Source organism: Platalea leucorodia, assembly GCF_965183815.1.
Source record: "Platalea leucorodia genome assembly, chromosome: 15".
In the NCBI taxonomy this organism is placed as follows: domain Eukaryota; kingdom Metazoa; phylum Chordata; class Aves; order Pelecaniformes; family Threskiornithidae; genus Platalea; species Platalea leucorodia.
Genome location: NC_138837.1, coordinates 3,752,150 through 3,776,496, shown reverse-complemented (window position 1 = coordinate 3,776,496; position 24,347 = coordinate 3,752,150). Strand labels below are relative to the sequence as shown.

Sequence of the window (24,347 nt, the reverse complement as noted above, 5' to 3'; positions counted from 1 at the left end):
TTATGTGACAAAAGCCACTAAGTTTATATTTTTAAGAGGCAGTCTTACCCCTAAATTATTCCACCTGCAGAAAAGCCTGTGGATAAAAATATATGTAAAATTGTCACAACTGTTTGTATTAATTCCACGTTTTATGTTATTTTTCATTTCAGGAGAAGAAAGGGAAGTTATGAGAAGCTCAAGGTGTTGTCTAGAGTCAAATAGAAGAATAGCAGTGAATGATAGAGGGTTGCTTTTTTATTTTCACATGTTAAATATTTAAAAAGTTAACTTTCAGGCCCATTTCTGCTTAGTATATTTACTTGTTCCAGTGTATTGGTGTGTTTTCAGCAAAGGTGAATTTAGCCGGCTGTTCTTCTGTTGGAGATAACCAAAGGCATTGGAGTGAAAACTGGAATTGTTGGGTAGGCGTGATTGAAATCTTGCAGGGGGCCCAGAACATGCAGCTACGCTGGGGTTTGAATGTTTAAAAAAAGCCCAAGTACAGGCCTGACACACTGTGCAGTTTTGGACCGCAGATTTTTGCTTAGTGATAGGATTAACTAACCAGAATACCTCTACCTTGCAAGTATGTTTAAATATATTGTTGTCGTGCTTCCTGTGCAGTTTGTAAGACGATATAAAAATGACACAAACAGGGAATATTTCTAACGTGAAGAATATAATTTGCAGTGGCACTTGGACATACTATTACACTCAGTTTTTTATTTTATTTTTTTTTAGCAAACAGCTAGAATAATATTGTGCTCATTTTTAATACATACTATCAGTATGTTCTACCTATAAGGTAGGACCGTGTCTCATCCATAACCAGGCAGACCAGTTTCTCTTCAAGACCACTTTTTAAGGCAGCCGTGCAAAGGTGTTCTTTTTAGTGCAGTTACTGTCTAAACGACGCAGTTTCGCTGGCTATGTAACTGCAGGGGTTACAATAAAGCGTAAGAAAACATTTTCTTTTTGAGTAGTTGTCTTTATTTGAATAGTTTCTTAAAACGTTGTAGTTTTGAGAGGTAAGATGAACATGCTTTCTACAAGAAATCCAAGGGCTTAATGAATACCTCTGGAAAACAGGCAGTTTGGTTATTCATTAAATAGTACAGAAACAGTTTAAAAATCTTAATTTTTAATGATATGTGGTACTTGAGCCAAGAGTTTAACGGATCATTAGTGACAGAGAAAAGGTTAAGGGAATAAAATGTATATATGTAATGTATATTGTTCTAGTATTTATAACCATATGCTGCCTATAAATTAAGTAAAATGGTTCATATGAGCTAATTAACTGACATTTAATCACATTAAATCTTTATAAATTTAGTTATTATTCCTAATAACATCCATTTGGTAAATTAGTTACTTTCATCTAGTACCAAAGTGGCTGTATGTGTTCTTCCCAACAAATTACTGAGCTGGGTTTTGGTAACACAGATTTAAACTGCTTTTCCCCCAAAGCTAAATTTGTGACCTTAACTAGGTGGGAGTCCTGTAAAAAAAAAATACAACAGTTTGGGTTGGGGAGGTTATTTTTAGCAATGTACTGCTACCTTTAACCTGCTAATTTGTAGCTATTCGTCACACTGTAATAGCAAGTCTCACATTACCAAGCTGAAAGATTTTTTTTTTTCCTGTTTTCAGGAGAAAAATTCATTCCATCCTGATTTAGGTGGTAAATAGTGTGTTAATAGCACGTGTGTTAATCTGCTGCTGCTTAGTGTGCCGTATGAATTATTCTCCTGACGGTCTGTACAGCTCCGCTCTCCCCGGCGATGACAACCGTGACATCCCAGGTCTGTGTTCAGGGGAGGCAGCCTGAAGCCAAGCGCTCTAACAGGAGCGCACGGGGCGCGACGGTAGCAAAAACCTGCCTTGTTCTGGATGAAACAGCCTGCAACCTCCATCGGCAGCTACAGCGCAAGGGCGTACTGCCTTCCGTCACGCTTTCGATGAGGCTTAGCCCCAGATTTAGGATAAGGTCGGTGGTGGTGGTTGCTTGCTCGTGGGTTTTTTTGGGTTTTGTTTTTTTATCTAGGCAGCCGGCAGTAAATTCAAGTGGCTTCGCATTGTCGTCATGGATCTAGCAGTGCGACGGGCCGCTTGGGTTGTAGCTGGGGTGGAAGTTGAGGTGGTCGTGGGCGGTGATGAAGTTGTCTGGGCCGGTGACGTTGCTCTTCTCCAGGGAGGTGTTGAGCCCGTTATCTCTGTACATGCCACACTGCGCCAGGGTATTCGAAAACGCGTGCGAGGTGACGTGGAAGGAGGTCTGCAAGAGAAGGGAAAGGAGGAATGAGATGTCCGCAATGCCGCCATCAACCGCACCCGCAAGGCGCGGAAGCTTGGATGCGATGAGGGCACTTTATCTTCACGCGTTGCAGGGAGCGCGCTGCCGGGGGATGCCGCAGAGGCCAAAGCTCCCAGGCGCTGCCTCCGAAACCCCCGGCTGCAGCCCGGGGGTGCCCCCCGCACCCCCGCCTACCGGCACTTCGTGCACCGTGGGGGCTTTGCTGCCGTAGGCCTGGTTGCTGGTCCGGTACCGGGGGTGAGGCTCCGGCTTCCTGCGGGGGGAAAGGCACGGGTGGGAGCGGGGGTGCCGGGGGGCTCGGCGGGACGGGGGCCGCCACCGGCCGCGGCCCGGCAGTGGGGGCCGCGCTCACCCGTAGCCGCGGAAGCAGTCGGGCTGCTGGAAGCGGGCGGGCAGGCCGGGGCTGGTGCGGTACCAGTCGCTGGTGCGGGGCCCGGGGCTGCCCGCGGCCGCCGGGCGGGACATGGGGGCCGGGAGCGGGCCGAGGGGGCCGGGAGGGGGCCGGGAGCGGGCCGAGGGGGCTGGCAGCGGGCCGGGGCCAGGCGTTGCCCGGCGACGGGACGCTGAGGGCGGGCAGCGATCGCTCCGCGCACCGGGCCCGGCCCCCGCCCCGCCGGAAGCGGAAGGCGCCGCCTGACCTTCCTCCTCCTCGCCCTTCTCCTCCTCCTCGCCCTCCTCCTCCGGCTCCTCCGGCTCCTCCTCGCCCTGCGGCCGCCGGGCACGGAGCATGGCGGTGCCGCGGCTCCTGCGGGCAGGTGAGCGGGTCGTGCCCGGCCCGGCCCGGCCCGGCCCGCCCCGCCTGTGTGACCCCCCCCGTTTCTCTTCCCGCAGCAGCCCCGCGGCTCTACAGCAGCGCCCCGGCCCCGGCCCCGGCGGCCCGGCCCCGCGGTGAGTGCTGCCGCGCACCGGCCCCTTCCCCGGGGAACGGGGGGGTCCCCCGAGCCGGGCCCCTGCGCCCCTGGGGCCAGGCGATGAGCAGCGTCCTGGGATCGCCGGGCCCTTGTTGCGCTCGGGTGGCCACGGGGGCATCAGGGCCCTTTCTCCCGTCCGGGCTCATCCCCTGCGAACACAGCAAGAGGGCGCAGTGATGGGGTTTTATTTTTTCCCTTCTCTCAGCCGAGGATGCCAAGCTGCTCTCCGAGCCTCTCAGCCACCCCGACTTCTTCAACGTGAAGGAGCTCTTCACCCTGAAAGATCTCTTTGACGCCCGGGTGCACTTGGGGCACAAAAAGGGATGTCGGCATAGGTGAGTGACCCTGTTTTGTGATCCAACACTTGTTGACATCAGGAGTGTTTCCCTAGGCCCCATCAGCCTTTGGGGGCTGCACCAGACCAGTCAGGGGCTGGAGCTGCCCACGCAGACCCGCGTTTCTGCCTGGGCATGGTTACTGCCCTGCAAAAGTACAGGGACCCCACTCAGCGTGGGCACTGAGCGGGGTGTCAGACCTGCAGCCCCCCGAGCCCGGCTGGGACAGGCGCTGAGCACAGGGGCTCTCTGCAGAGAGCTCCTCTGGTACCATCTGGGAGATGGGGGGCGAGAAGGTTTCTGTGGGGCCACACTGTGTTCAGAAACACTGCTCGATGCCCCCCCGTCCCCGCGTCCCCTTGTGTCGCCCTCCCTCTGTCCCTGCAGGTTCATGGAGCCCTATATCTTTGGCTGCCGCCTGGATCAGGACATCATCGACTTGGACCAGACGATGCAGCACCTCCAGCTGGCCCTCAACTTCACCGCCCACATCGCCTACCGCAAAGGCATCATCCTCTTCATCAGCCGCAAGCGCCAGTTCTGCCACTTGGTCGAGAGCACGGCGCGGGAGTGCGGGGAGTACGCCCACACCCGCTACTGGCAGGGCGGCCTGTTCACCAATGCCCACATCCAGTTCGGGTCCGGCGTCCGCCTGCCCGACCTCATCATCTTCCTCAGCAGCCTCAACAACGTCTTTGAGCCCCACGTGGCCATCCGGGATGCCGCCAAGATGAACATCCCCACGGTGGGGGTGGTGGACACGAACTGCAACCCCTGTTTGATCACCTACCCCATCCCCGGGAACGACGACAGTCCCACCGCCATGGAGCTCTACTGCAAGCTCTTCAGGATGACCATCATCCGCGCCAAGGACAAGAGGCGGCAGAGTGAGGTCTTCGACGAGCTGCGGAGCAAAGCGGAGGGCAATTAGAGCCCTAGGGACAGGCTCGGCCGTGCCCAGCAGCGTGATGATGGGCGCCCTGCTACGCTCCCGCGGGCGCTGCGGGTCTGACCCTGCACCCAGAGCACCCACCGGCTTTCGGCAGAGCTGGGCTGGTTGCGGGAGGCTCTGCCCCAGCGCAGAGATCCCGCGGCGGTCACAGCTGCGATGGGTCTCTAGCTCAAAAAAAAATTGTCCGGAGAGATGCAAGGGGAGACAGAGCCAGGCCAGACCCAGCTCCTGTCCTGGCGTTTGTCCCTGTGCGAGGAGGCACCTCTGTCCTGTGGCCTTCCTATTCCTGAGCTTGTCATCTCACCTGAAACCACTTGTATCTCGCGCATCTTCCTGACAGGACAAATAAAGGGCCCTGCGATCGTTTTTCTGTCTTTCCTTGTGAAATGGGAAGGTACGGGGGTGTCTCTGGCAAACATTGGTGGTCACAGGGTGAGGGGTGAAGGGTGTTCCCAGCCTGGGGACCCGCAGGGCATTGCAGGCTGGGAGCAGGAGGGGTGCGAGCCTGGCCGGTGCATGGCAGGGTTGGAGGGTCCCCGCTTTGTCCCGGTGTCCAACCTCTGCCACGGGGAGCGGGGGGCTCCAGGGTGCAGCCGAGAAAAGGGAAATCCAGTTTCTAACGTGCCTTGTGTCTCTGTGGGAGGGCGTAGGGCAGTCCTGCAGCGCTGGGGGTCAGGCCCCCCCAGCGTGGGGACGAGGCTGGGCCGGGGGTCCCTGTCCCTGTCCCTGTCCCCGCGTCCTCGGCCCTGTCCCCGCCCGCTCCCTGCTCTGCGTCCTCCCGCCCAGCAGGGGGCGCCCGCGGGAGCGAACGTGCTGCGCGCATTGGCCCCGCGCAGCTTCCGTCCGCCCGCCCTATATAAGCGGAAGGCGGGCGCTCCGCGGCCTTTTCGGCGGGGCGCTCGGCCGGGTGAGGGGCGGCCGCGGGCGGGTCCCCCTGCGGGGAGCGGGGCCGGCCTCTCCCTCGGTCCCGCTCCGTCCCGGCGGGGTGGAGGGAGGGTGTCTGGTCCCTCGGGGCGGGGGGCACTGTTCCCCCGCGCGGGCGAGGCCGCAGCCGCCCGGAGGGTGCGTGGGGTGGGGGGGAGCCTTCGCCCCCTCAGGCGGGGAGGCCGGTGCCGGCCGAGGAGGGGCCTCCTGCGCCCTCGGTCGGGCCCCGTGCCGCGCTGACGGCCGGCTGCTCTCCCCAGGTGCCCCTTCCCGCGCCATGCTGCAGCGAAGCTGCTTCAGGGCCGGCCCTGAGGGCGGCTGTTGGGCGGCGGGGGCCGCCTCGGCTTCGGCTTCTGCTCTTCTCCCCCGTCGCTGAAGAAGGGAAGGCCGCGGCGGGAGGACATGGCTGCGGACCGGCAGGCCCCCCGGGCAGGAGGAGAGTGTGACTGGAGGTACGGGCGGTTCCTGTGTCCAGCCGGGCTGCCTGCCTGTGAGATGCTGGTCCTACCGGTCTGGGTGACCCCCAGGAAAATCAGGCTCTTAGTCCCCTTTCTTGCCTGCTCCCCCTCCCCAGGTTTCTGGGCCTTAGATGAACAAAGCAGGCCCTGCTCAGCCACATGGCCGGGCGCGGCCAGGGAGGGACCCGCAGGTCCCCTGGGCCCCTTCGGGTGCTCTGTGTGCTCCAGGCACTGCTGTGCTCAGTGGAGGTGGGGTGCATTATAAACCGATGTATAGGAAGGTACTGGGATTAAGGCAAATACAGCTGTGCTCCCATTGAGGGAGGGGAGAAAATTGAGGGCTGTCACCTTTTCAGGTTTTGAGGGAAATGTTTTAACGATTTGAGTAACTAAAGTGAATCTATTCAGCAAACGATTTTTTTTTATTATGTTTTAATGTTCTGCTTTTTGTTAAGTGGTGCAGTTCACAAAGAAGGTTGTTTCGCAGTCAGATGAACACTTGTTTGTTACTAACTGCATTCTTCTCCCTTTCTTTTTATTTGTCTTTCTTCAGCCTGGCAGAAGACAAAGGGTGAAGTGAAAAGGATTGCACCACTTGAAGAACCAAGGGTAAGTGGTGCTTACGACAAAGGCTGTCCAAGTAAGCTTCAGCCATCTTCTCGAAGTGGTGTGTTACATTTAGTATCTACATGTGCACCAAATACCTTTGTAATACTACTTTTGAGTAGGTGATATAATCCTGTTCTTATAAATACCTGTAGCTATCACCTTTTTCAGTCTTTGTGGATTTGTTTTTTTTTTTTCAACCTGCCATAGGCGTTGCAAAGGTGGCTGGTGTGGCATCTTTGCGTCAAAAAGTGGCAGAGAGAGACAGGCTATGTTCTACGCTCGTTTGTTCTGAAACCCGTGAGCACTCAGAGTGATTGATAGCCTGACATTCTTTATAAATGGGCTGGTTAATGGGAGACGCTTGAGAAACTAAGCCTTTCCTATTTTTTTTAATGGCCTTAAATGAGAGATTTGTATGTAATAGAATAGAAAAGTGCTCTGTTTGCCCTGTAGTGAATGTGCAGCAGGAAGGCTGTGCATGGCTTTCAGATTATTAGCCTTGAAAACGGTAGGATCCTGTTGGTACGGAGACTTGTATTACAGAAGACTGAGTTGAAGTGATCCATCTAAAGCCACGTGGCAAGTTGGTGACAGCACTGCGAGCACGTCCTGGCAGTCGTGTGCTGGCAGCCCTGACCCTATTCCTATCTGAAAGTAAAAATATGCCTGCGCTACGCATTTATTTCTTTAGCTTCCATTTCTGACTGGGCCTTTCAAATTTCTGTCGTCAGTGAAACAGTAACCGTATAACCAGACTTTGAAGCATGTCTAAATACATAAAATAAATGCTGTATATATTTTCTGCTTTTTCAGAGAAAGCCACGTGATGCAGCAGACGCAGGAGGCCGCCTCGAAGACCTGAGGTGAGCAGCAGTGGATGCAGGTTCCCCTGTCGCACAGCTCCATGCCCCAGCTCGTGTTGCAGATGTGGCTGTAGTGCCACGTTTGTGTCATTAGGTGGCAGAGAGGAAAAGGCCATGTCTTTGCTAGTGCTCTGAGACCTGTGAGCACTCAGGAATGATGAGTGACCTGACAATTATTGCTTGTTTTCCCTTTTTTTTTTTACTCTCATGTTACTCTTAAATCGTGAAGGAGGGACAGGGTACAGAAGCTAGCCCTGTCCTTCAGCGTGGCAGACAGCCATCCTCTTAATGCATACCTTGTTTATGTGACAGGGAAGAGATAGAACTAATTTTTCTGCTATCAAGTTTTATGTTTTAGAAGTGAAACTGCTGTGTTTTACTACCATGCTGTGTTAAAAGCTAGTTCAGGTTTCTTGTATATCATATCTTTTATCGTTGTGGAGGAATGGCAAACTCCAGTATTCTTTATTCTAATAGGCCTGAGTCCTTGGAGGTTCTCTCTCCTGACATGCTAATATCATTAGGGGGTGGAGATGAAGGGGCTTCCTGTCCCTGAAACTTGTAACTGCTCAGAGATTAGTAGCTTGACGCTGTTCCCATCTGTACCTCTTTCCCCAGAGAATCAGCGGAAGATGGAGCAAAATTCCTTTGAAAAGCGGTTAAAATTATGCCAATTTTAACTGTATCAGGGGAAGGTCCTTCCTTTTTTTTTTTCTTGCAAGGACAAACAGAAGTGACAGCTCTATTCTTGAATTCTGTTTTTGCCTGCAGCAATCCTTTGTGGCCTGCAAGACATCCTTGCTTGCTGCCTGTTGTGTCTGTGAAAGGGCACCTCTAGAGTTGTGCAGGGCTGAGCATGATGAGATATCAAGAATTGCATCTGGGAGTGGAGGAGATGAGGGAAGCAGGCACTTAAGTTTGTTGTTTCCAAAGTATTGGCATGATCTAGAAACAGCTGGGTGTGGATTTAGCAGATGGAGAAAACTGCACCCTGTTCCCAGCATTAATAAAACAGCCAACGACATGTTGACTTCCGAGGGTGCTGAGTTTGACCAGAAAGTGCAATCAGCAGCCTTCTGAAATGCAGCTTTATAATCATGCTTGCTTTTTAGAGGTGGGGTACAAAACAAAAAAAACCCCAAACTCAAGATCTTTTTCCTTCTTACAGTTACTTCTGAGAACAGGACCGAGTTCTGGAACTTGCCTCACATGTTGAAGGTAGGTGTTACGTCATTTCTTGGAAGCGTACTAAACCTCAGTGCGTTACCACAACAGTCCGTGTCTGGGTAGGAGCCCTTGGCTTCGTACAGCTTGTCCTGACTTTTTGTGGGACATGGACAAATTAAAAAAAAAAAAAAAATGTAAAATGCTACTAGTGCATACTTGCAGAAAAAACTTAAATGCAGTATTTTTTCATCTTTTTTGCTGACAAACCTCTACTTCAGGTGGAGCACTTTCAGGTTCCTCTGCTCTGCTACTGCAGTAAGTTTTGTAAGCAATATTAAACACTTCTGATTAATTTTTGTATTTCATTTCCTCAGACTGCTTTTCTCAGCTCCCAGAGTGCATCCTTTTAAGGGCAGCTGTCAGAACAAGACACTTCTGTTGAGAGCTTATGCTTTTATGTATATTAGTGTCCGAGATTATCAAAACAGGCTCTGGTGCTTCTGCAGTCTGACACAAAACACTACTGAAAAAATGCTTGTGTCACAGATGGGCAGGATAATGAAACTGTGTCTTGGGCATAATGAAGAAAGAAATAAAAAGATTGATTTAAATAATCCAAGCAAAAAATTAATGCTAAAACGTGAAGTGTTCTTAAAGTCCTTCTAAACTAACTTTCAGTAACTGCAGCAGTGAAATGCTTTGCCCTGCTTGCCAAGACAAGATCTGGCTTCCTTGTGCCTCATGTTCTAGCTGGTAACACAGCAGACAAAAAGCAAAAATAAACTTGAGCACAATGTGACTTTTTAACTGGTTTCTGCTGTGTTTGTGTGCTAGCGTGGTGGCAAAGGAACTTGCCCTGCAAGGCGGCGAGCTGCTAGGGAGCGCAGGTACCGATATATCCCAACAGCTCTGTGTGTCACTGTCCTTTCCTGAGTGATGTGCTGCCCACAACCCTCTCCTGTGCCGGTGTTCTTAAAACAAGCGAGGAGAGAAGCTGTGGCTACACGTAGACAGTATTGTGAAACTCTCGGAGGCTTTGCAGTGACTAATAGCTTGACAAAATCTGGCAGTGCTAAATGGTGGAAAACGTCCTCATTAAATGGGCATTATGAGGGCCAAAGGTGCCATTAACCAAGCGGATAGCTGCTGGCTGCAAAATGAGCCATTTAATTGGGAGAAGTCACTGCTTACCAGCAGTGGCTTTGGAAAAGAATGCTAATAAGCTTGTTGGGGATCTGGTTATGCAAAGAGGCATGCCTTAAGATGTGACTCTCCTATTTAAATTTCCTGACTTCTTTTAACCCTGAAATACATATTTGAGTTTTTTCTTCAGACTTTACTCACATGAGGGGTCCTGTAGGGGTAGTGAGTGCCTAACGAGTCTCCCTTTACAACTTTACTGTGTGAGGCATAGGATAGCTCTTAAAATTTTCCTAATAGCATTTGCTGCTAACCGTCTTCCCAAGACTGAGCAGCGATCCCAGGCTATGCATATTGCTTTACTGAAAGAATTACCTGGCTTTCAGCTGTGGAAAAGATTAATACTTTGTATTAAAGTGGTTTTGAGAGAAATTAAAAGTCTTCTGCACATTATCTTAGCCCTTCACCATTTAGAACTGGTTTATGTCCTGGCTTTGAACGCTGGAATAAGCCCAGCTTTTCTTTCTTTGCACTATGAATAGCTTGCCTGTGCATTGAGGTTGGCAAACTCACCTTTGATTTTTAGGGAGCCTAAGCGTGAAAGAGTAACCAAGAGCAGGCTCCAGCTATCCTGCTGTTAAATTATCCCTTTCCCAGACTCGCCAGAGTGCACTGTGCCTAGCTGGAAGATTCTTTTTTTTTTTTTTTCCCCCCAAAACCTTTCTGATGTAGTGGCAAAGAACCTCTCCTAAATTAGTCTGAATTTATTAGTGCCATCTGCCTTCTGTCACTGCTGTAGGTCCTGATCCACACAAGATCGCAGGCACTCGGCTTCCACTGACGGCAGTGAGTACAGCCAGCGCGAGTTAAGGTGTTCCTGTGGTTCTGGACTGAAGTAAATTACTTTCTGAAGTTTCCCTGTGAATCATGATTACCGAGGCCAGCTAACGACTTCCCTAAAATTTGGTTTCATTTTATGAAGCTTTTTTATTTCCTCTGGGATGTGAAAAATCTTTGGACAGTTCCAAGACAAACCTGATGTAATTCATTAATTAGCTGAAAATGTTGCCTCCGAAATGAAAAGCAATTCTCTGTCCCAACTAGCTGCAGCGCCTTGGCTCGGATACTGTGCCGTGGTGAGCAGCAGGAGTCTGGGTGGCAGGGATTAATTAGCTGCTTGGTATTGGCAGTTACTGCTAACTGGCGCTGGCTGGGTTTGAAGTTGTCTAACATCCTGGGCCTCTTTTTATTTGCAGATCATGCCTTGAGTTTTAGAATTTCTGGCAAACCTGGCTACAGCAGAAGAAATGGTTAGCAGCGTCTGCGTTTGAAGATCCCTCAAAGTTCATCTTTTCTCAGACGTGGGTTCAAGCACGCCACAGCCAGTGAAAGGGCATGCGATGCTGCCTGGGGTTCTGAATGTTTGCTGCAACCTGTGTACGCCAGTGTCAGTTTAAAAAAAAAAAATCACAGTTCTGCTCCAGGTGTCCTTTCTGCTTTTGCTGCCCGCCTGTTGAAGAGCCGTAAGAGTTGTAATCGTGCCCTTCTGGTTGTCTCGGCTCATCGCTGTTTTCACAGCCATATTCTAAAGCACTGCTGTTTCAATCCGTGTTTTCTCTACCTGGTTAAGAAGGATTTTAAAAAAAAAAAAAAAAAAACAAAAAAACAAAAAAAAAAACTAAATAAAGATGCCACCTACAAGAAGTCTGAAATGATTATGCTTGTGTATTTGTAGCACCCCAAGCAATATTAATTTTTAACCATTCTAGGATTTAAGACTTTTATTTGTGGATATGAGAACTGGGATGGTTTTTTTACTTTAAACAATGAAAGGTAGAAGTCTTGCTGCTTGCCTCCATCCCCTTGTAGCACAAATCTGCTGCGCTGCTAAAGCAGCAGCATCTGGTGAGATCAGACTGTCGGTCGTAGTGTTCTGGCTCTTCCTCTTTCTCCAGCTGATGTGGGAAATCTGGAGAAGGCATGACGAGCATAAAATAGCTTTGCCTTTAGTCCTGTTTCTCCCGTGTTGTAGCGTAGCTCATAAACCGTAAGCACGTGTCTGAAAACACTTGTGCTTTTTATTAGTGATGAACAAAACTCGGTGCTCCTGGGGCGCGGGAGCCCCAGGCGATCCCTGGAGTGTCCCCTGCCGTTACCGGGCTGCGCCGATCGGGAGGCGGTAAGGTGGCCGTTGGCGTCCGAAGGGTCTGTACGTGAACAAAGCTGCCTTGGCTGCTTCTCTGCAGTACAGGGGCTGTCCTCGAGCTTCCTCTTTCATCGTAAATGCTTAAAGAGATTCTGATATTTCAGATTATTGGGATAAGCAAGGACCGTGGTGGTTTTCCTCCACTTTTCCAGGTGCTTAACTGCTGCTTTATCTAATGCTGCTTTTGGGGAAGGAGCGGTGGGGATTAAGTGTCGTGGGAATGCTGCTTATCTGGACAAAATTTACTCCTAGATTTCAAACACAGAGGGGAGGGTGAAAAATGGCTTTCCTGAAAACCTGAGGAGAGGATTTAGTGTGGTTGTTAGGTTCCTTTTTCTAATAGCAGAAGAAAATTAATTTGTCAGTGGAGCTGGTTGCCATGGGAATGCAGGACGATAGCCGAGGCGCTGGGCTGCCTGCGCGGAGCCTCGTTACTGGATTCCGGTCCTTGGATTCCAGTCCTCGCCTTCGCCCTCCGCCAAAGGCTCCCGTGCGGGTGAACCTGCGCCCACCAGCCCCGTGCCTGGGGCCCTGCCCATCTTTGCAGCGTTTGTGCGGAATTAAGGGTGGCTCCGACAGGCTGAGGAACTTGCTGCCTTCAAAGACAGAGGCCTTACAAATGCTCAGCCTTACGCCGGGTGAATTATGTTGGGAAGCCAGCTCCTGGGCGGGAAGCGAGCTACGCTGGCTCCGCGCTAGATTTACAGCACTGTTGACACCAAAACGTTTCCTCCATCAATAACAGTGAGAGGTAACGATGATCCTATAGAACTAATAGAGGGAAATACTGATATCTCTCCTCCAAAGGGCTCATAAGTTTGCAGCCATGACGCTACCGATTGCCTTCACAGGCTATATATGCCATCAGATGTGGTTTTTTCTTGGCGATTGTACTTCAGATATACGCTCCACTTCACTAAGCAATTGTTGGCAAGGGCACTGGCATGCGGTCCGTCAGCAGGGACGGGATTGTGCTGGGAAGAGAGCAAGCTCGGGCGAGTTTACAGAAACTCTTCCTCTCTACCCGTAGTTTTAAAAGGTTGCTATAATTGAGCACTTAAAGGAAACAGCCTGTAGTTAAGAGACCTGGTAGTATTTACACAGCCAAACAAATGTCTTGAAACCTGCTGAAAGCTTGCCTGGAAATTCATCTTAATAATGGGAGAAGCGCTGGATTATTCTGGTATTAATCTTTAACCTCTGCAGTGCAAGCCCAGCTTAGTTTTGGGAGAATTAAACCGAGAGGTTGGCTTATCCCTGCACTGAGTATTGTGGGAAGTAACAGACGGAGCACGTACGTTAACTGGTCGGGATTGTTCGTGTTGTAGCCCTTTTCCTTTAAGCTATTCTTGGCCTCAGATGCTTCCAAAGCCAACACGTGAGAGGGAATGGCCTGTGCTGCCAATTCCAGACCGCGGGCAGGAGCAGCCGGGTGGGAGCCTCGCACAAGCCATCGCATCGCTGTCTGGGGTCAGGCACTTAAAAAAAGGAAGGAGAAATTGCCAGGACTCTGCTGTGGAAAAGACAGCTTATCTGCTTCCTAAGTTACAGCTGGATCTGATGGCAGATGACTCAGACACTTAAGGAGAGACTTTTGAATAGGGAAATCTACCTTTCTCTCCTTCTTAGATCACAAGCAAGCTGGTACTTAAAAGGCTGCTGTTGCACTATTGATGTACGGGTGTGATTCACGTAAAAGCTATTTATTTACATCAGAGACGTTCATCAAAAGAAGACGTGACAAGTACAGCATGAATGATTCATTCTCATCTCGCTGCGCTGCTTTCCTGTTAACCAAGGAACAGTTAGGTGCATCCAGCTGGGCTCTGCTTCCTTATCGCTTGCCGTGTCGTCTTCTTCCCCCAAGCCTGCTCAGCCCGGCTCCCGGTGTCCCAGCTCCGCAGCATGCTCTTGCCGACCGTATCGATGATCCTGCTGGGCGGTGGAAGTCACGATGCTTGGTTTTCCATGAAGGAGAAGGGGCCGCAGCTATGCTGAACTCCCTGGGTAGGGTGTATTTTTCCTGTGGGGGAGAGGATGGAGAAACAGGCCTTCAACGCTTGGACTTTACTCCAAGATTGCAGATTCTAAACTCCAGGGCTGTGCTTCCCCCGTTAAGAATATTTGGTGTTTGAAATCTTCTTCCAGAGCAAGGTCTTGAGGTTGTTCAGGACGAGGGAGTGGTGCACTTCCATCTGGCTGGCCAGGCCGCTGAGGGTCATGCAAGTTCGGAGCTGTTTCTGCAGCTCTTCTTTCAGCTCCAGTGGTGCTCCGTACAGCAAGTAGTCCTGCAGCAACCCGCAGACCTTCGCCAGGTTGGGCTGCACCATGTCGCTTTTGCACTGCTTCATGAGTTTGTCGCACGTGGCCATACAGTCCTTCCCGTAGGTGCAGTCCACGTTCTGCTCACAGTGACGTCCCTTGAGGAAACCTCTGATTGTCATCTCCGTTGCCACCTTCCTCAGTTTGACCATTTTGAAGTCGTATTTGTCGTTGTAGCCCACGTTCTTAAAGCTGGTCTCGCAGATGTAGAAGTTCCCGTAGGTCCCGTGGAATATCTCCTCCACGAACTCCAGAAGGCCGATGGCGATCTTTGCCCGCCGGGGCCACGCTGGTGCAAACCACTGGTGGATGATTTGGTGGACGACTGAAGGCAGCAGCGACTGGAGGAAGGGGGGGACATCCACTCCATAGAGGGAGGTGTGGGGGATCTTCTCAGTGACGTAGAGGTCCCCGCAGTGCCCCAGCAGCTTGGAAGTGTGCTCTTTCTCATGCAAAGAGAGCATGAGAAGGAACTCGTTGAGCTGAAGTAGCGCCCAGATGGATTTGGCCTCTGCTAAAGACACCTTCCCATCCCGGTTCACATCTGCCATGGTGATGATCCGGCTCACCAAGGCTGCAAGAGAAGGCTGGTCTCCCAGGTTGGACTGCGAACAGAACAAGAAGTGGCATCAGACCCTCGCAGCTCCCTGGGTTCAGGCTTCATATGGCAAAACTGAACCGGGGAAGCAAAGAACCGAGCATGGGAGAGGAGGAAACACCCACAAATCTGGTGCCATGCCATAGCGTACGGCTGGACAGATTCAGCTCCAGCAGAATTTTCCCAGCCTCAGGGCTGCTCTAGACTCAGATGGGAGCAAGCTTTGGAGAGCAAAGGCTGGGCAGCGCTGCCGTCCCACCGCTGCAGCAGAAGCCCTGCGCAGGGGTAACGGCTGCAGCGGTGCCGGCACTGCCCGGGCTGCCCGTGGGCTTGTGGATAAGCTCTGCCCAGCACAGATGCCGCCCGCAGCCACGGTACAGTGGCCTCCAGGGTCGCTGCTATTAAAATCTCGCAAATAAGAATTCCTGTGCGAGAATGGAGGGTTTTCTTGGCTAATCCAGCACTTGCTCTGCAGTACAGGGTCAGGAGCCCTGCCCGGCACCCAGCAGCTGATGGGGGAGCGTGGGCCAGAGGAGCTCTCGTTGAAGGGGAAGGAAAGACATGTTTAGTCTTTTCTGAATGGCAAGCAGCAGCCCAGGCCCACGAGATCGCGGAGGGCCCCTCCGCACTGACCTTTAGGAAGTTCAGGAGCATTTCTTTGAACTCATCCATCGATGTCCCTCGTGTCGGTTTGTCAAAGAGGACCACGTCCCTCCTGGGCACGGAGTCTGGGTGGCTGTCTGCCTTCAAGGCTTCTTCGATGCCGCATTTGATGATCACCTCCCTCTCCCTCCAGAGCCCGCTGTAAACCTACAGCAAAGGAGAGGGGACACGGCGGAGACAGGAGGAAAACAACAGCGAGTGCAGAGAGCTGGTTTCTGGCTCGGTTTGGGACGGGTACCAGGGATGGGGCGAGGAGCAGACGTGCGGGTGGGTGGAGGAGGACATTTCGCGGGTTTGATGCTCGCACCCATCCCCTGCCGCACGGTGGTTTCCCCGGAGGGCAGAGACCTACCTGCTGGGTGGGAGAGGAGGAGAGGCAGTGCTGGAAGAGGAGGCTGCGCTCCTCACACAGGTCTTTGCACGTGGAGCCAGAAATGATTCCTTTCTTGTACTGGTCACACTGGGGAGGGGAAGGCAGAGAGAGGAGCTCAGCAGGGGCAGCTCCCTGTTTGCCTGAAGAAGTCTGACGGATTCGGGCTCGGTCCCACAGCCTGTGATCCGGGGCACCCCAAGCACACGAGCTGGGGGTGTGCGAGCCCCCCCGGCCTCCCACGCTGCCGCCAGCCCCGCGCCCGAGCTCCTCACCCCCCGTTCCTGCAGCAGGGCTGGGGCCAGCACTCTGGTTTTTCAATTGACCACGTGTACCTGACACCATCATCGATGCCATCGTGTCCCCGGTGAGCCCTATTTTCTCCGAGTCTCTTATACAAGAGGAAAAACACCCCTTAAAAGAGGCACATCTGATTGCAAAGCCACGCAGGCTGTTTGGAGGCAAGAACAGTTTCTCCAATTGCCGACAATTTCTTTCTTTCCTGGAATTTTGAGGTTCTTGAGCACAGAGGGGCCGCTCGGGGTCACCACCCCAACATCACTTCGGCCTTGCGTTTGGCAGCCTGTGAGGTGCCACCAGCCACGGGGGACCCCAGCCAGGTGGCTTTGGGCGATGTCTGCATCTTGGCAGCCATTTCGGCCAGTTCAGGGTTGCTGGGAGGGAGGGGAGTGCCTTGTGCTCAGACTTCCATCAGGGAGATGTAGTGCCAGTTGCTCGGAGTCCAGCTCCTTCCAGCACCCCCAAACTCCCCACTCTCTGTCTTCCAAAGAAATCCCAGCCCAAAATCTTCTCTGCTGTAAGACCCAAAGATTTCTACTGGCCCCAGAGCAAAGGCTTTAATGGGGGAGACACGGGGAGAGGAGTGTGGAGGCACACCTGGGGCTGAGCCCTGGCCAAACGGGCAGCAGCTGTGGGCAGAGCTCCTGGCTGCAGGCAGGGCCCTTGGGGTGGCTCTGGGCCCTGGGCAAGGTGGGGCTGGGCTGGCGGGGACCCCCGTGCTGCTGGAGGGACCGCAGGGGATTTGCTCCCGGGTGCTCCTGCTGCAAGTCCAGGGGGTGAGGGGAGCTTCCAGGGCTGCAGGAGAGGGCAGCGTGGGGCTGGGCGAGGATGAGGATGCATGGGCTCAGGCTGCTCAGCAGAGCAGCAGCCCCTGCTATGAAATGGGCTGGCCCTGGTCCAGGTGCGGGGACAGGGACAGAGGGTGGCTCTGATCTGCAAGGTGGCTCTGATCTGCAAGCGGGGCGGCTGGGTCGGGAGCTGGAGGCATCCCTGGGCAGGAGAGGCTGCAGCTCTGCAGCTTCTCAGCCAGAGCACGACAGCCTCAGGGCTGCAAACAGGAGCTGCAGAAATTCACTGCATCTTTTCCCTCTTTTTTTTTCCCCGACGTGGATGGGAATTAACCCTCAGACCTGTTCACAGGGGACACGGCCAGGCACAGCGTCTTAAACCCCAAGCTCAGAGCAGGAATTAGCGCCGAGACCCCATGGTCAGAGTCATGCAGAAAATCAAATTAAACGATCGTCACCGTTGTTATGGCAATTCCTGCCTCCCTTCTCTGCTGAAGGACTGATGAATGAGGCGTTTTCAGCCAGAGCCTGGCATCCCCCTCCTCACCTGGGCTGGGCGGGCGACCTGCTCCCTGCCATGGGGCACCCGCAGCGGTCCCGGGGGGGCCCTGCTTGGCTGCCGGCCCCGGGGATGCTGTGGGGAGCAGGCTGCACCCCACTGCAAACCCCAGGCAGGGGCAAAACACACCAAGCCAAGCTCCCGTGAGGGGTCTGATCTTCATGCAGGCTGGTGCTTGCTTTAGGGCATCTCAGCGGGTACAGAGAGGTACCCACGAACTGGCTGCTCCCCTTTTTTCTCTGGCTCTGTGGAGCTCGGGGGGGCTGGCGCAATGCTCTCCCTGCCCGCAGATCCTGCTCTGACATTGCAACTTCATCGCCACAGACATTAATCTGCCCACGTCTGCCTGGCCTGCCCTGCCCTGCTTCCCTCCGGCATCTCATTAAATTGTTTTGCCATCGCCCTGGCGGGATAAGGTCACCTCTCCCGCTCCGAGCTCCGCCTGACGCCGGGGACGGTGCCGGGGAAGCGGCTGCCAGGAGGGCTCCTTGGCCCAGCTCTTGTGCAGGATGCTGCCCCAGCGCTGCCCGCCCGGCTGCAAAGCACCGCACAGGGCCTGGGGGGCTGGAAACGGGGCTCCCGCTCACCCCGGCACCCCGAACCGGGACCAGCGTGGCCGCGGGGGCTGCTGGCCACCACTCACGATTATCATCCGGCAGACGTGGCCGCGGCAGAGCTCGGAGTAGGACGAGTAATGCATGTATGCCACCCAGCTGCCCACGAAGATGCCCAGCCACACCACCAGCAGGTATTTCACCTTGATGCCCGGGAGGCGACTCTGGAAGGAAAAGAAAACGCTGGTGAAGGCCGGGGGCTCTGCACCGGTTGGCAGTGGCTGGACAAGGACGACTTCTTCTATACAGACCAACGTGAGCATTGGTGAAACCTTCAGCCTTTTTTATATATATTCACCCGTCTATTATGCAACTCCTGCTGCAAGTAGGTCACTTAAAATTCCCTAAAAGCAGGGAGATTACAGCACTGGGCTGTGAAGAGCTGGCTGCCAGGCATCGCCGGGCCCGGGAGCCGCAGCCGCGTACGCCCGCTCTCCTGCCAGCGCCAGGGCAGAGCCCGCCGCCCTCTGCAACCCCGGGTTCACCCTCAGGGCTGCGAGAGGCTCTGCTCCCGCCTGGGGGGACCCTTCGCAGCAGACCCCCCCTTGCAAACCCCACGGGCACGGGAGGCTGCCGCCGCCAGCTCCCGCGGGGGAGCGGGCGAGTGACGAACCTGGAAGCGCGTGGATAATACTCCGTGCAAACACCTCGGAGGCTCGCAGCATGGTTTTCTTTCCCTGGCTTCATTTCTTCCCCTCTGCCCCTGTAACAGCAGCGCCGCTGCCATCTGGCCTCCCCGCAATCTAAGTTGTTTACCTGACCCGTGTAACACAGCGCAGATCCCCGGTGGTTCCTAAGGGCAGGGAATTAATCCTTGTGTCAAACACTCCGTTCCCTCCGGTTTCTATAGATAATTCCTGCTTCACGCCAGGCCAAGAGAGCCCTTGGCCAGTGGCCACCTCCAAACCCTCCTCTCTCAGCTGGGAAACCACGACCTGCTGCTGGGATAAGGCTGGAGCCGAGCGGATGCGGCACCGTTACAACCTGCCAGGGATCCTCGCTTGGGTCTTGTAGCCCAAAACCGCTCCCACCTCCAAAATGCCTCCTCCCTGGCCCCTCGCCGAGCGCTGTAAGGGCTCTGCCCTGCGTCAGTAACCGGAGGCGGTGCGGCCTCCTGCCCTCCTGCTGCGCCGGCTGCAGCCAGCGGCTCGGCTCACCCCGTCCCCGACAAACGGGCTTCACAGGAACGGGCAGGTGAGGGTGAAAGCAGGCAGGTCTGCCTCGAGATCGCGACATCTTGCACGTTAATTGGAAATGCTGAAGTGTGAAGCGGGCCGCGATGCCCGGTTTGCCCGTCCAGCAACGGCACCGCTCATGAACGCCTGTTAAAGAGAACCCGACAACGGCAAGGGCTTGGCAAAGACAGAGGATGGGTGGCTGCTCCTGTGAGCTGAAAACCAGCTCAAGTCCCTGAAGTCAGACACCACTGCGACCCGTGAGATCCTCCCCAGCGCAGCAGCCCCCGAAAGCTGCCCAGAGGTGGGTACGTGACCTCAGCAGAGGGGCCCTTGCCATGGACTTCCCACTAGAGACACATCTTGGGGCGGCAAAGCCCTGGCATGGCCAAAATGTCCCTTTTTGCTTATTCAGACCCAGAATCCATCGTGCTCCCAGGGCAGAAGGGGGTCAAGACTGCGACCTGAGCATGGCATGGGGAGCGCTGGCTTCATCGTCCCCTAAATGGTGGAAAGAAACGTGGAGGTGGGGGATGCATTGCAACGAGAGGTTCCACTGGTAGTATTTTGGACTCACAGCTGGTGCTAAGGTTTCCTTGGGGGGCTCAGTCTCAAGGCACAGGGGCTGCCTTCCCTGCCTGCTGCCTTCCCTGCCTGCTGCCTTGGCTGGCAGCCTGCGCCAAAGGGGGTTACCCTTCGCTTGTGTTAGTTTTAGGGCGACTCTGGGGGACTTGGAGGTGACTTTGAGCCGGAGCTGACTTCAAAGGCAAAATGGACGCAGCGTGACAAAATCCTGCTCCATCCCCGCTGCTCCCCTGCAGCGCCCGGGGAACGCGGGGGTTGTTTCAGGGTGGGTGCCAGCGGTGGGTGCTCCCAGGGGCAGCTCGGCGTGGCTGTCACCTCCCCTCCGTGGGGTACCCGCACAGGCGATCCCGGTGCAAGGGCTACCCCCAGCTCCCACCCAGCCTCGCTCTGCGCCCGGCTTCGCCCTCCCTGCCAGACCCGCTCCCCGCCCCTGCCCACCGGCCTGGCCCCACGCAGCCGCTCCTCAGGCCTTTTGTCTTGGAGGAGGACAGCTTGCGGGGGCGGCTCAGCCGCCCAAGGCCCATCTCCCCTGGCAGCGGAGCCACAGCACCCACCCAGCTCTCGGCCATCCTGGGGACCCACACAGCCACCCCTCTGAACGCTGCCCTCAGCCGCGCAGCCCTTCCCACGCCCGGTGAGCCCAGGGCTTTGCCCCAGCACCCACCTCCCGCCAGCACCCTCTGCCCACCAGCTACCCTCTCCCGGGTCCCCCCGTCTCCCCTCCAGCGGGATAACCCCTTTGGTCCAGGACCTTCACCAGAGTCGGGGTTTCTCATGCCATGGATGCAGAGAAAACACCCAGGCCAGCATCCCCGGCGCTGAGAAGGTCCCCAGCCCCCCCCGCCCCCCCGGCAGCTCAGGGATGGGAAGAGGGGGGAGAAAAAAAAAGACAAGAAAGAAAGAGAGGGAAGGAAGGAAGGAGTCAGCCCTGCCCTGCCCTGCTGCATCGGCTTCTTCATTCACCGATGCGGGCTGACGGATGGGCTGCCCTGCTGCTCCACGGCCGGTGCGGCTCCCCCGGCACCGCGGAGCGCAGCGCGGCTTATGCAACCGCCAGCGGCTCCCGGTACCGGTCCAGGTCCCCCCGGTACCGGTCCAGGTCCCCCCGGTACCGGTCCAGGTCTCCCCGGTACCCATCCCCGACCCCCCATCCCCTCGCACCGGCCGGGGGGGGGGCCCGCGGCGGAGCATCCCTTTGTGCACGGCCGGTGCCGGGATGCGGAGATGAGCATCACCGAGCCCCCCCCGCCCCGGCCAGGACCATCCCCCGGCCCGCTGCATCCTCCCCCCCGCCCCGGTACCTGCAGGCCCTTGGAGAGGGGACAGAACAGCACCAGATGCACCAGCCGCCGGATCCTCCGCATGCTGCGGGTACCCCGCGGCCGCGGGCCTCAGGCTCCGGGGGGCATGGCCAGGGCGGCCGCGGCCCCCGCCTCGCCGCCGGGGAGGGGGCCGGGGGGGCCGAGCCGAGCCGAGCCGAGCCGAGCCGCCCGCTCTCAGCGCCGCAGCGCGCCCGGCCCGGCCCGGCGGGGCTCAGCGCGGCTCCGCCCGGTTCGGCGAGGGGCGGCGCACGCAGCTCCGCCGCAGCCCGGGGAGGCGGGGGGGGGGGGGGCTGCCGACCGGGTACGGCCCCACAGCATCAGCACCAACCCAACTGCAGGGCTTCCCGTCTGGGCATCCCACCCCGGGGGTCCCAGCCCCCACGGGACCCCCGGGCTGTGGGCTGGGACCCCCGGGGGGGATTCCCAGATCACACCCCCAGGCTCACCCCACCGCCCGGGGGTCCCACACAGCCGACCGGTGACCCAGGCGGAGAGGGCTTCATGCTGAATCCCCTGGCCCCCAGCAGCTCAGGTTTTATTTAAAGCTATTTCAGCCTGGAAGAGCCCCCCCGCCGCCCCAGGTCTGCAGCGGGTAACCCACAAGCACAGCCCGGGGGCTGCATCCCACCCCGCAGGGCTGAGACCGGGCTCGTTGGCCTCCTCGCTGTCTTCCATCCCAACCTTAAAGCCAAGCGGTGGTAGTGGTGCTCGTCCTCCCTGTTTGCATTGCGTCTGGGCAGGGAAACCTCAAGGCAAGACAGGGGCTGCTTTGTGTCAGGCAGCGAGCAGCCAGGCCAGGGACAGCCTCTCATCCAGGGGGGCTGCAGCATCCACAGGCGAGCTCCAGCAAGGGGTAAGAAAGGCCCAAATGGGATGGAAAACGGTCTGGGAGAGTCAGTCACGAGGCCATTGTTAGGATAATTCCTTGCTTGCTATTAGTAACTCTTCAGATTATCCATTTTTCCCCTTTTCATGGTTCAAATTGCTTCATTCCATTTGAATTTGGCTCAAAATGACCTCTGGAAACAAGCTGGTCGCTTCATACCCAGCGGTTCCGACTCGGTGTCAAGCACCGGGTGCCCAGGGACTAACTCGCAAAAGCCTGTGCTGGCCTAATCTGATCAGCGGTGATAAATAATGAGCATCACAACAAAAGCGAACCAAAACATCCCAAATCCTGCGGCTTGTTTGCTGCCTTCTTTTAACATCGAGGAGATCCCCGCTGCTCTCACGCTGCGCAAAGCCAGCGCAGCACCGTGACCTCCGCGCTCGCCTCGGAACGAGCAGACGTTGCCCGCGGCGTTGCTTCAGTAACGGGGCCAGGTTAACGTTGCCTCGACTGCCTGCAGCTCTTGTTCCTGCAGGTTTTTATGTCCTGCTGAAGCCAGGATGGTTCTCTGGAGCTTACACAGCTTATTTTTAGTTTTAATTAGCCCAGTAAAAGAAAGATCCTCTGTGATTTTTATTTTTTTTTTACAGTGGGGTTGGTAATTTGGAAAACAGCGGGGACAGGAAGATGCATTGCTGGGTGCCCAGTAGCTGAGCCAGCTGGGAGGATGAGGAGGGTCCCGGGGGTCCCGGTGCTGCAACATGCTGCTTTCCTTCGCAGCTACAGGGAAACAGCTCTTCTACTCAAGCACCAGTGAATTCCTTGTTGCCCTCTCCGCCTGAAGATGGTTATTTTCACGCTCGCCTGAGCCTTCCTCAGCGGGATTTGTCTCCCACCACCCTCGGTGCCATCTCGGGAGGCTGAGCAGCAGCAGGCAGCTTTCCCGCCCTGCCCGCCCCGGGCTCCTCACCTCCACCCCGACTCCTGCCTGCTGAGACTCGACGGGATCAAGCAGAGAGATGCCTTTTGGTATTTGTCCTGCCAGGGCGGCTGCCTGCAGTGAAGTCCCCCCTGTGCCCGTGGCACGAAGTCGCCCCCGCTGCCTGGGCTCAGCAGCACCCCACGCTGCCCACGAGCGCTCCCCGCCTCACCCTCCTGCTGCAGCCCTGATTTCGGGGGCTGAGCACGGTGCACGCAGGCAGAATGAAACCCTCGTCCGAGATGGGAAATGACATGCCTGGGCCAAAGCTGAGGGAGGCTTGAAATGCCACGGATCTCTGCTGCGGGGCTCTGCAACGTTCAGGGGTGGATTGTCCGGAGAATCTAATTAGGAACGAGCAGACCTTCCCGAGCTGTAATACGCCAAGTAATTAAATGATTAGTATTGATCGTTGGAATGCCTAATGAGCAGTTATCACTGAATGATTAATTAATCCAATCAAAAGAGTAATAAAAATCCTGCAGGTGTGATTATATCTTGCATTCAATGCACAAGGGCAGCGGGATCTCTCCCCACGGTGCCCGTCTCCCGTTTATATCCCAGGCACGCGGAGGACCTGGCACCGGAGATGCCCGTTTTGCCGCCCCGCTCCCACAGCCTGGGCTGCCCCTGTCCAAGGGGTCTCTCCTCTCCCCAAAAATCCCCCGGCACTGCCAGGCCGGGCTGCCGGCAGCGGGCAGGCATCCGGAGCTGCTCCATGTGGCGTGGAGGTGGGGAAGGTGGTCCCCCCGGAGCTGTCAGCACCCAGAAGATGCCGAAAGCAGTCGATGCTGATCTCCTCCCTGGGAATCTTTCCCTCGCTCCCTTGATTAAGCTGCTTCGGTTTCTCCTGAGTCACTCAGCCCACAAAAGCCCTGCTAATCTCCGCTAAACCCGCAGCATGCAGCGCGCTCGCCTCTGATCACTTCCCAGCTGTGCGGTGGCTCTGCAGGCACGTCCCCAAGAGCACCGCGCCCTCGGGACGTGGGAGCTCCAGGGCACCCACAGCCCTCTAACGGTCATTTGCTGGCCCATAATATTTACCCAATTACATGATAATGTTATTCAATACTGAAGAAATTATCTCGCCAGCTAGTGCTAACAGCAAAGCACAGAGCAGCCCTGACTTGTGAGCAAGGACCTCCACGCACCCGTCCCCTCGTCCCCTCCAGAGCACCCTCTGCCTCCCACCTTCCTCGGGGTGGGATGTCAGCGGCGGGTGACAGCCAAGGACAGCGCGGCCCGATGCCATCGCCCGCAGTGCCCAGAGCCGCTGCTTGGCAGGGGGGTGCAGGACCCAGAACTGCAAGAGGGGCACATGCTCACCCCTTGCGCACGCTTCCCCTCTCCAAGCAGCGCCGTCAGGATCAGCCCCGTGG

General features: G+C 55.5%; 3 protein-coding genes across 6 annotated transcripts; 1 reads left to right on the top strand and 2 right to left on the bottom strand.

Moving 5' to 3' along the window:
• Positions 1–658: 658 nt before the first annotated feature.
• Positions 659–3,028, bottom strand: PIERCE1 (piercer of microtubule wall 1; the record flags this gene model as incomplete). The annotated part of the gene is made up of 3 exons (XM_082327249.1): positions 659–2,260; positions 2,474–2,552; positions 2,652–3,028. The coding sequence occupies 3 exons, from the start codon at positions 3,026–3,028 to the stop codon at positions 2,075–2,077; spliced, it is 642 nt and encodes a 213-aa protein (XP_082183375.1). The 3' UTR covers positions 659–2,074.
• MRPS2 (mitochondrial ribosomal protein S2) lies at positions 2,953–12,044 on the top strand. 4 transcript variants are annotated; one of them, XM_082327248.1, is made up of 6 exons: positions 2,953–3,054; positions 3,131–3,187; positions 3,416–3,545; positions 3,933–4,891; positions 5,682–5,873; positions 6,433–6,488. In XM_082327248.1, exons 1-4 carry the CDS (start codon positions 3,027–3,029, stop codon positions 4,474–4,476), a joined length of 759 nt encoding a protein of 252 aa, XP_082183374.1. In that variant the 5' UTR covers positions 2,953–3,026; the 3' UTR covers positions 4,477–4,891; positions 5,682–5,873; positions 6,433–6,488. The 4 variants fall into 4 exon arrangements, 1 of the variants encoding a protein (XP_082183374.1); XR_014229817.1 differs by lacking the exons at positions 2,953–3,054; positions 3,131–3,187; positions 3,416–3,545; positions 3,933–4,891 and adding exons at positions 5,347–5,404; positions 7,302–7,351; positions 8,520–8,569; positions 10,915–11,420; XR_014229816.1 differs by lacking the exons at positions 2,953–3,054; positions 3,131–3,187; positions 3,416–3,545; positions 3,933–4,891 and adding exons at positions 5,411–5,559; positions 7,302–7,351; positions 8,520–8,569; positions 10,915–11,424.
• Positions 12,045–13,467: 1,423 nt separating this feature from the next.
• On the bottom strand, positions 13,468–21,202 carry DIPK1B (divergent protein kinase domain 1B; the record flags this gene model as incomplete). Its single annotated transcript, XM_082327203.1, has 5 exons — positions 13,468–14,791; positions 15,418–15,594; positions 15,800–15,907; positions 18,108–18,242; positions 21,140–21,202. The coding sequence occupies 5 exons, from the start codon at positions 21,200–21,202 to the stop codon at positions 13,979–13,981; spliced, it is 1,296 nt and encodes a 431-aa protein (XP_082183329.1). The 3' UTR covers positions 13,468–13,978.
• Between the last annotated feature and the right edge of the window lie 3,145 nt (positions 21,203–24,347).